This window comes from Gossypium hirsutum, chromosome D07 (genome assembly GCF_007990345.1).
Source record: "Gossypium hirsutum isolate 1008001.06 chromosome D07, Gossypium_hirsutum_v2.1, whole genome shotgun sequence".
NCBI classification, from domain to species: Eukaryota; Viridiplantae; Streptophyta; class Magnoliopsida; order Malvales; family Malvaceae; genus Gossypium; species Gossypium hirsutum.
This window is the reverse complement of record NC_053443.1, coordinates 25,069,891-25,080,619: the sequence shown is the minus strand read 5'-3', so window position 1 is coordinate 25,080,619 and position 10,729 is coordinate 25,069,891. Positions and strand designations below refer to the sequence as shown.

At 36.2% G+C, this 10,729-nt stretch overlaps 1 protein-coding gene across 2 annotated transcripts; it reads left to right on the top strand.

Annotated features, from left to right (window-relative positions):
- Positions 1–1,214: 1,214 nt before the first annotated feature.
- On the top strand, positions 1,215–7,044 carry LOC107954555 (homeobox-leucine zipper protein ANTHOCYANINLESS 2). 2 transcript variants are annotated; one of them, XM_016890149.2, is made up of 8 exons: positions 1,215–2,154; positions 2,257–2,474; positions 2,578–3,343; positions 3,430–3,531; positions 3,618–3,833; positions 4,826–5,000; positions 5,075–5,442; positions 5,845–7,044. In XM_016890149.2, exons 1-8 carry the CDS (start codon positions 2,005–2,007, stop codon positions 6,220–6,222), a joined length of 2,373 nt encoding a protein of 790 aa, XP_016745638.1. In that variant the 5' UTR covers positions 1,215–2,004; the 3' UTR covers positions 6,223–7,044. The 2 variants fall into 2 exon arrangements, with proteins under 2 accessions (XP_016745638.1, XP_016745639.1); XM_016890150.2 differs by having other exon boundaries at positions 1,254–2,154; positions 2,260–2,474.
- Positions 7,045–10,729: the final 3,685 nt, after the last annotated feature.

Sequence of the window (10,729 nt, the reverse complement as noted above, 5' to 3'; positions counted from 1 at the left end):
GATCACTCCCTAAATTCAATACCCATAGGTGTTAAAGTATCCTTAAAAAAACTTATTTTGAGAAATAATTTCCCCCATATATATATCTTAATAAATAATAAAATAAAGAATATAAAATTTAGAAAATCAATACCTAATAATATTAGATAAATTATTTTGTTTTGCTGATTGAGTCTCAACTCAATTGGCATGGGCATTGTTGCTAATACAGGAGGACGTAGGTTCGAATGCGTTGAAGCACATTATTCTCCTATTTATGGGTTGAAGAGGGGATATGTATTAATATATCTTACCATTGTACCCAATACTTGTGGATAATAAAAAATATATATTAATACATAAATTTTAATTTTAATAAAATAATATATTAAAGATAAAGATAAGGGTAAAGTACCAAAATAGTCACTTTTGTTTGCCTCAGGTTACATTTTAGTCACTTATGTTTGAAATATTACGTTTTAGTCACTTACATTATCGTGTTGTAACATTTTAGTCATTGAGCAGTTAATTGTCATTAATGGTGTAACGGTAAGTTTACATGACATGTTAAATAATCATTTCAAACAAAAATTTTAGGTTAAATTCTACAATCGGTCCATATATTTTATTCATTTTGAGAAATTTAATTTTTTTTCCTTTTATGTTTTTTAACTTTTTTTTTATTTCGTTCTCTTCTGTTTCTCCCTTTATTTTCCTCCATTCTTCATTTCTTTTAACGTAGTTTTTCTATGTTTTCCATTTGTTAAAACTAGTACACAAGCTCGCCTCACTCGAAAATTTAAATTGTTCAAAAAAAATAAAAGTATAGGAACTAGTTTTAACAAATGAAAAATATAGAAAAACTATGTTAAAAGAAATGGAGAATGGAGGAAAACAGAGGGAGAAACAGAAGAGAATGAAAAATAAAAAAAATGAGAGTTAAAAGAACATAAAAAAATTAAATTGCCCAAAATGAAAAAAATATAAGGACCGATTGTATAAATTAACTTAAAATTTTTGTTTGAAATGATATTTAACATGCCACATTAGCTTACCATTACATCGTTAATGACTTGTGACTAAAATGTTATAACGCGATAACATAAGTGACTAAAACGTAACATTTCAAATATAAATGACTAAAATATAATCTGAAGTAAATAAAAGTGATTATTTTAATAATTTACCCTAAAGATAATTAAAAAAAGTTGTAATTGAGACATAAGTCATCGATTGGAACTTTTTGTATTTTTGAAAGTATTTTGTTCGTGATGTTGGGGAGAAGACTTTGATAGTTGTTTTGAAAAGCTTATTTTTAGTAGTACTAGTGTTTAGCGAAGCATGCAGTGAACGAGACGAGAAGATTAACAGAACAACACCATCAACACTCTCAGCCAAAACTAGGGTTCCCATTTATCCTCCTATCTTTGAAAAACGCCCAACCATCTGATTTTAAGCCCTTTCCCTCACTTTTTTTTTTCAGACGTAAACCCGGATACCAAAAAACAGGTTTTTTTTTTACAGAGAAAGAAAGAAAGAGAGAGAGAGAGAGAGAGAGAGAGAGAGAGAGAGAGAGAGAGAAGGGAATAGACATAAAAGAGTTTTGCTTTGCTTGCCTTCTTTCTCTTTCTCTCCATTAAAAATCACTTCTTTGTAAAGAGGGAGTTCGAGACTTTAGGATTTTCTTTATCCTTTTGTCTCCTCCATCCTCTCTTCTTTTTGTAATAATTTTGTTGGTCTTGTTCAAATATAAAGGTGTCTGATAGATTTGTCTTTAATGTACATGTTATTCTGTAAATTTGAGTTTTAGTTCTTTGGAGTTCCGAAGTTACTAATTTCATTCTCATGGCCGAGTCATGGCTCGGTAATGAAGAAAATTAGTCTGATGGGAGTGTAGGTACAGCGAAAGGTTGAAAACTTGCAGAGTCAGAAGAAGAAACCGAAAAAAAAAGAACAGAAGTTGAGTGCTTGAAAGATAAAAGGAAAAAGAAAAGAAATTTGGTTAAAGAAAAGGGAGTTGCTTTGATGAATTTGGGGGGATCTCTCAATAACAGCTCAGGTGGAGGCCTTGGGGGTGCAACAATCGTCGCCGACATCCCCTTTAGCAACAACATGGCGGCCGCCGGTGCTATGGCTCAGAACATATACAACTCTCCGGGCCTCTCTCTTGCCCTTGTAACGACAACCACTCTTTATAAACTTTCTTTGTTCTTTTTGTGTGTGGTTGCTTTTCACCTCAGGGACTTATGTGGGTTTTCCTTTTTTCGATGTTTGCAGCAGCAACCGAGTATAGGTAATCAGGGAGATGGAGTTAGAATGGGTGAGAACTTTGAAGCAAGTATTGGGAGAAGAAGCAGGGAAGAGGAACAAGAGAGCAGATCTGGAAGTGATAACATTGATGGAGTTTCAGGCGACGATCAAGATGCCGCCAACAACCGTCCTAGGAAGAAGAGATACCACCGCCACACTCCTCAACAAATCCAAGAGCTTGAAGCGTATGGTTTCACTTTCATGTTTTTTGCTCTAATTTTTCCATACGGAACATGGCCTTAACAAGCTTTTTACTTTTTTTTTCTTTCTTTCTTGGTTTTGGTTTAGTCTCTTTAAGGAGTGCCCTCATCCCGATGAGAAACAGAGATTGGAGCTTAGCAAAAGGCTTTGCTTAGAAACCAGGCAGGTGAAGTTTTGGTTCCAAAACCGCCGTACGCAAATGAAGACTCAATTGGAACGCCATGAGAACTCTTTGCTGAGGCAAGAGAACGACAAGCTTCGAGCTGAGAACATGTCTATTAGGGAAGCTATGAGGAACCCCATTTGCACCAACTGTGGGGGTCCGGCAATCATCGGTGACCTATCTCTCGAAGAGGAACATCTTAGAATCGAAAACGCTCGCTTAAAGGATGAGCTAGATCGAGTTTGTGCACTTGCCAGCAAGTTTTTAGGGCGACCCCTTTCATCACTAGCTACTTCAATTGCACCTCCACTGCCCAACTCCAATTTGGAACTTGGAGTTGGTAGCAATGGCTTTGGTGGTTTAAGCACAACCTTACCTTTGGGGCCTGATTTTGGAGGTGGGGTATCAAATTCTTTGCCCGTGGTTCCCCCTAATGGCGTCGAAAGATCCATGTTTTTGGAACTTGCGTTGGCTGCAATGGATGAATTGGTTAAAATGTCTCAAACTGATGAACCACTTTGGATTAGGAGCTTGGAAGTTGGGAGAGAAATACTAAACCATGATGAATACTCAAGGATGTTCACTCCTTGTATTGGCATTAAACCAGCCGGCTTTCTCACCGAGGCATCCAGACAGACCGGGGTGGTGATTATCAACAGTTTGGCCCTTGTTGAAACTTTAATGGACTCGGTAAGCCAAGCCAACTATATACATGTATATCCCTCAAATTTCTCACTTTCACTCGAAATTTAAGGCCTTTTTTGTTTCATATATAGAATCGTTGGGCGGAGATGTTTCCTTGTATGATCGCGAGGACATCAACTACTGATGTGATATCTAGTGGCATGGGAGGTACCAGAAATGGTGCAATTCAACTGGTATATGTTAATTTCCTTCCACAATCAATGCGTTTGCATCTATCTCATCACTATATTATAATTTATTCTCTTTTTTTTTTTCTCAGATGCATGCTGAGCTGCAACTGCTTTCTCCTTTAGTTCCAGTTCGTGAGGTGAATTTCTTAAGGTTTTGCAGGCAGCATGCTGAAGGGGTTTGGGCAGTGGTGGATGTGTCCATCGATACCCTCCGAGAAACTTCAGGTGCACCCACAACATATGTCAAATGTAGGAGGCTTCCTTCTGGTTGTGTTGTGCAAGATATGCCTAATGGATACTCCAAGGTAACATTTTAGTTCATGACAGTTTATTTTCCCTTTTTACATTTATTGTGTCTTGTTCAAGTAGTTGTTTCCAACTACAAAACATTTAAAGAAGAAAATCAATAACAGTATCTTTATGTCATTCACCTGCCCGATGCTTTCATCTGATAGACAAAAATATTGTTCCAATTTCAAGTCTCAAAATCTGGGTTTTTGCTTAATCACAATATAAAATAACCTCCTCTCGAGGTTACTCACTTACTCCCATTAATATTTGTTTTTTAATATCAATGGAAGCCTCTATTTACACTTCAAAATTTGTGCCCTTTGAACACATTAATTTCATATAAATCCCATTGTAATCCTCTCCTAATGAATAAACTATTGATTTGATGTTTCTATTCCAATCTCTTTTGATGCCTCGGTTCTCCCATTTAACCTACATGTAAGGCAATCTTAACGAGGACCCTTAAGGCCTTTTTAGTAAAAAAATACCAGAACTCAAAGCTTTTGTTTGTATCTGAAACCATGAGGCTTTGAGCCGACATTAGTACACTTTCTCGATGTCACACCTCGCGCTGCACTTTCTTCTTTCAAATCTTTCTCTATTATTAATTCATTGTCTTTATTTTATTTTTTCCAATGCCTGAACACAAGGGACAATGTCACCATAAGCGATACCTTTTCTTTCCAAGATTTGCCTCCGATATTTATTTTGTGTTAATCAATATCATTTGTCAATAACGATATTATACAAAAACAAAAAAAGAAAAGAAAGTGGAATTGACCAAGAAAATATTGTTCAATATTATACTAATTCTAGTGAGATTTCATTTTATTATCAAAAGATAGATTGACTGGTAGATTCAGTTCATTTCACTTTACTACTTTTTTATTAAGCTAATGAAAGCTACATTTTTCTCTCTCCTTTAACATTATTGTATCAATGATTGTAATGTAAATAGTCAAAAAAATCTGCATGGAATACTGATGATTGATACTGGAAAATGCAGGTAACATGGGTTGAACATGTAGAATACGACGAGAGTCAAATTCACCATCTCTACCGCCCTTTACTAAGCTCCGGCATTGGCTTTGGTGCTCAACGTTGGGTCGCCGCCCTCCGACGCCAATGCGAATGCCTTGCTATCCTCATGTCCTCCACTGTTCCCACTGGAGATCATACTGGTAACCCCATCATAACCCTAAGGAGAACATATTTATATACGTAGATACACTAATAGTTACATTAATTGTTGTAGCTATAACGGCAAGTGGGAGGCGAAGCATGTTAAAGCTAGCGCAGCGGATGACGGGTAATTTCTGTGCGGGAGTGTGCGCGTCGACGGTTCATAAATGGAACAAGTTGAACGTAGGGAACGTGGATGAAGACGTAAGGGTGATGACACGGAAGAGCGTGGACAACCCTGGGGAGCCGCCGGGCATCGTGCTGAGCGCCGCTACTTCAGTTTGGCTGCCGGTGTCACCTCAAAGACTATTCGATTTTCTGCGGGATGAACGGCTGAGGAGCGAGTGGGACATCTTGTCCAACGGTGGTCCCATGCAAGAGATTGCCCACATCGCCAAAGGCCAAGATCATGGCAACTGCGTCTCCCTCCTCCGTTCCAGCGTAATTATTATACTCATCATCATCATCATTGTTTTATTCATATATAAAAATAAATGGGGGGGGGAAATGAAATGACATGGGGGTGGGTCAGATGAGGATAAAAGGTGAATTAGAAAGGACGAGTATGGAATTTGGAAGTATCTATGAAGACAGCTTATAGCAGGATATGAAACACAGGTTTCGATTTGTAAGCTTTTTTAAAAAAGTCAAAGTAAAGGACGCTTGTTACCTTTCTAGCTTATTTTTCTTTTTCATATTATATATAAAAGTTTATCGACTTCTCATTTTGACTCTTTCTCACCATCTGACACTTTGGGGGACCATCTTATATATTATATTATACAATTTAAAAAGGGTAGATTCTCGAGGTGATTTTGATTTTCTTTGGTTAATTGGGTGCAGGCCATGAACGCAAACCAGAGTAGCATGTTGATATTGCAGGAGACATGCATGGACGCGGGTGGATCGCTTGTGGTCTACGCGCCCGTTGACATTCCAGCCATGCAGGTTGTCATGAGCGGTGGTGATTCTGCTTACGTGGCTCTCCTGCCTTCTGGTTTTGCCATCATCCCTGATGGTCCAGGCTCTCCTGGGCCCACCACCTCAAATGGGAATGGAGATTCCCACATGGTGGGTGGGTCCCTTCTCACTGTGGCTTTTCAAATATTGGTCAACAGTTTACCCACGGCCAAACTGACGGTGGAATCGGTGGAGACGGTCAATAATCTCATCTCATGCACCGTCCAGAAGATCAAAGCTGCCCTTCAATGCGAAAGCTGAGGGCACTCGGTTTCTTTGATAGCTCTTTTTTTTTTAACATGGAAATGTGTGGTGTATTTAGTTGGTATTGTGTGAGAAAAAAACAAAAAAGTGTGTGAGTGGGTGAGTTGAGTCAAGAACGAACCTCTGGGGGAGACTCCTTGCAATGCATGGTGATGAAAGAGGCAGTGAGTGGGTGGGAGCAGAAGGCAAGGGTGGTGGTTCGGGTATTGACTCAGGTCGACCCGCACGAGAAGAAAAAAAAAACCCAAAAAGAAGACATCTTCGCTTTATTTATTCCAAATCTCTTCTTACGTGGGGGAAGAAGAGATTGCTAGCGTTGTATTGAGTTTGTCACATCGTAGTGGTTTGGTTTCTGGAAACATACTAAATTAATGCATTAATTTCATGGTTGGTTGAAGGAACGCGCCGCCGATGCAAGTTTAGAAAGGGGAGGGATTGTGTGGGGAAGTCAAAAAAAACAGAGCCACGTTTGTGGTGGGTATTTGACAGGCAGGAAGAGAAGGGGGTTTTGGATTATAATGCAAAGGGACATTTATGGTTGGGTTTGCCAGCTTAGCACTTAAAATCTCCGATGCTGAATTTGGTTGATATAAAGCATCTTTCAAGTCTGATGTGCTGGTGGCCAGCGGCGACGCTATATATCAAGTAATTTGAGTTTGGGTTTTTCAAAATATTATTGTGATTCAGTTACTACTAGTAATGTATTAATATCATTCTATTTTAAATTAATTTTTAATTTTAGAAATTGCATGTCAATACAATTATTAATATTTATTTTATGAAAAAGGAAAAAATGGGCAGAAATTTCAGAGGGATTAATTTGAGTGAAGATGACACAAATGGTCCTAAACCAACAGAAATTCCAATTGAGGAATGCGTAATGAAGCCAATGATGTAGTCTAATCTTAGTAATGCTTCCCATGCATTACACATTCATTATGTGGTAAAACACCTATTCATCTTTATTGCACTTGCTAAGTGTATAGATTCTTAGATGTAGTAATAAAACCTCCCCACTTTTTTCAAACCCTTTTGGGCTGCTTGCTCTGGGTTTATTCAATAATATTTTCTATTCTTCTTTTTTATTTCAACTTATATTATTCTCGTTTTCTCTATAAGCTCGGTTTGTTTTAGATTTTAGTCATATTTTAGCTTATCTATGAGATTTGTTAGAGCAAGGAAACTGCCGAATCTACTAGAAAAATATTCTCAAAGGACCTTATCATAATAGAGTATAGTGATGGTGTTTGTAAAATTTAAATCCAGGATGAGGAGGAGGATAAATATTTGAGACTTGATGTTTTTTGCATCATTGATGCAGTGGGTTTCTTGAACTCTTGGCAATGGTTTCTTGGTTAAACGAAGTTTAATGGTCAAGTTGATGTAATGATGACGAGGGCTAAAATGAAATTTCTTGTGGTTTGATCAAAATGATGCATCTCTGATTTGTTTTTGAATTATTCTAGGGTGGTTATTTATTAACAGTTTGTGTTTATCCTCTTTTGAGATTATTTTGCAGACATAACATTTGTGTATCAATTTATATTATCTTAATTATCCATTGTATTATATACCATATCTTTGTATTATTATTGTTTATGATTTCTATTAATGGTATTATTTTATTCAATGCATATATTTAAGGGTTGAAATGTTCATGGGTTAGGTCGACCTCATGTATGGTAATGGTATCAATATCAAATGTGTGGAGGTGTGTCTCACATTTATCGGACATTTTGCAAGAACATATTGGAGACAAACGCGCGACGTCACAATGAGATCACAATGAGAAGATATGTGACATTGTGACGACGCGACGAGAAAGGGACGACATCACAATGAGAGTTGTCAGGACAAGACGACGATCTCTTGAGGCAGGAGTAAGAGCGAAGTCATGACGAAGAGAATCGTATATAAAAGAAAAATTAAGTGAATAGCTTGATATTTGAATAGATGTATATAAGAAAGATTAAATATTTATATACAAAAAAGAAAAGCATTGAAGCCTAAGATAGAGGTGAAGATGGGATGAACGTGGAGTAGAGGAAATGGGGATGGCAAACAAGGAATAGGCGGAGTTGCCCATTCCCTTTTATTATAATATGAATGAGAGAAAAAGCAGCTTTTTTGGACCTTTTCCAATCACTCAATCTCCCATTTCACACTCCACTCATTTATCCAGTTCTCTGCCTCTGGCTGTGATTCTACCCTCCCAAACGACCCCACCCATCCCCATTCCTATCACATGCTTGTCTTCTGGATACTCATTATTATCTTAGTATACTTACTCTTTAATCTTTCTCTTCAAACAAATTATTTATGTGTTTTCTAAAGAGATAGTCAATTGGTCGGTTGTGAGATGTGCTTCATTCTCATAAACAATAAAATAAAATATCTAACTATATGATTAAGGAATGATGTGACACTTTATAATTTCTCTCTCTATATATAATTAGTATTTATTTATATGATAGATTTCGAATCCGTATCAAATAAATATCTGGCATCCGAAGATGCCCAAGTATATAGTATCATCCAGTCCAATATATATAAATACCCAAACTTTTGGTTTAAGCAATTGATATGAATTTTGAAGTGGGGATTTGATATTTGATAATAAATCATTTTTAAATCTTAAAGCAATGAATGCTGGACTTACTCTTCTTTTTCATATTTGTTTTGTTTTCAGGTGGGCTCTTCCTTTTTGTCTTCTTCCTATTTCATAATTATCTATTCTCACCATTCAATTATTGATCACTTCCAAATACAACTTTTTTTTTTAATTTTAATTTAAAAATGCCATTCAAAATCAAATTTAATTTATTTATTAATATTTAAATTAAAAAATAATTTGCACATGAAATAATCCAAAATAACTGTAATAATTTCAACTTGAAATTGTTAGAACTCGAAACAATTCGCTTTCAAATTTATATAAATATAAAATTTCCCTAATAGATTTGTTGAGGGAAGACATCTTCTTGGAGCATCATCTGGGGAGTCGACGAATCTCTCAACAGTAGAGGTATTGTGTTCGGTGTGTTTATGCTTGGTTCTATCCTCAAACTTTGTCTTTCGACTTTAAGGTGAGCCTAACGGGTTCGTGGAGTTTGTGAAATACCTTGCCACCAAGAAAACGATAGGCATTTAGCTAGTCTAGCCAAGTGGTAATGTTATTACCTACTAATGCCATATAAGGGCAATGATTCAAACCCCAGCAAGGTCAAATGCTCAGTATTTCATTGGTCACAAGGCACTCTTTTGTGAATTTGTTGGGCTCTCTTCGAAATTAAGAGAAAAAATTCAAGAATAAAATCAAGTATAGAGACCCTAGACATTATGCCTCTCTCTTCAAGACTTCATTAACTCATCAAATAACACTAGAAAAAGATGTCTCCCAAAATGAAACCGACCTCACTAGACGTATAGGGCTTGTAAGGATCGAAGAACTTGGGTTGGGGCTAGACTAGCCAAACGAACGATGTCGATACCGTGGATGTAATTTGATTCTCATTGTTGAATGGGACTGTCGACTGTGGCTTTTTAATTCAAAAAAAGTTCATTCAATCTACAATAAATTGTAAATACAAAATATTTTAAACATAATAATACTTCATGAATATATGAATTACAATTCTAGTGGTGTCATTGTAAGCAAAATCTTGGAAAGCTGATGTTCAAGAGATTTATGGGTTTCTCACCTATCTCATGAAGGTTCCACAATCACCAAATTTCTCCCTTAAACCCGCACATCTGCATAGGATTCACCCTACAAAGTTTGAAGAATTGCATAAAATCGGATCAATTTAAAAAGAGTTGGATATGTGTGTAGTATTCACATTATAAAAGGTGAAGAATTGAATAAAGTTGAACTAATCTAAAAAGACCCGAACAAAATCCATACATGTGCATAGCATATAACGCACAACAGATGAAGAATGGGATAAAATCCAGACACAGTTACGCCCATGATGAGAGTGAGACTCACATATCACAACTGCGGATGATGAGTCTCAAACTAAGGTCAGCAAGTTCTAGAGTCTCAATCTTTACAAGTTGTGACAATCGAGCTTTGTATGGCAATAATTAGAAAGACGTGGATTCAAATGCAATTAAATAATTTTTCCGATAAAAGTAGACATTGTAATTATTTATAATTGTTGAATTTAATTGTGTTATTATCATTACATAAAAGAAAATTTCTATGATTATGTTATTATCGATACATAAAAAGATATTTTTACGGAGTAATGGAATGAGAAAATTTATATCTAGGCTTCATACAACACCAATTATAAATTTAATGAGAGTAAAAAATTAAAAGAAAAATGGAAATTTGAAAAGGGTAGTAAAAAGAAAAGAGGATGGTGGGTGTAGCATCCAATTTAGAAGCCAGCCCTCAAACTCCATCAATATGAAATGAGTGGTAGACAAAATCAATAGCCCACATTGTCTTTCATATTCCTTTAACCAAATATCAATATATATACCTACAAACATTATC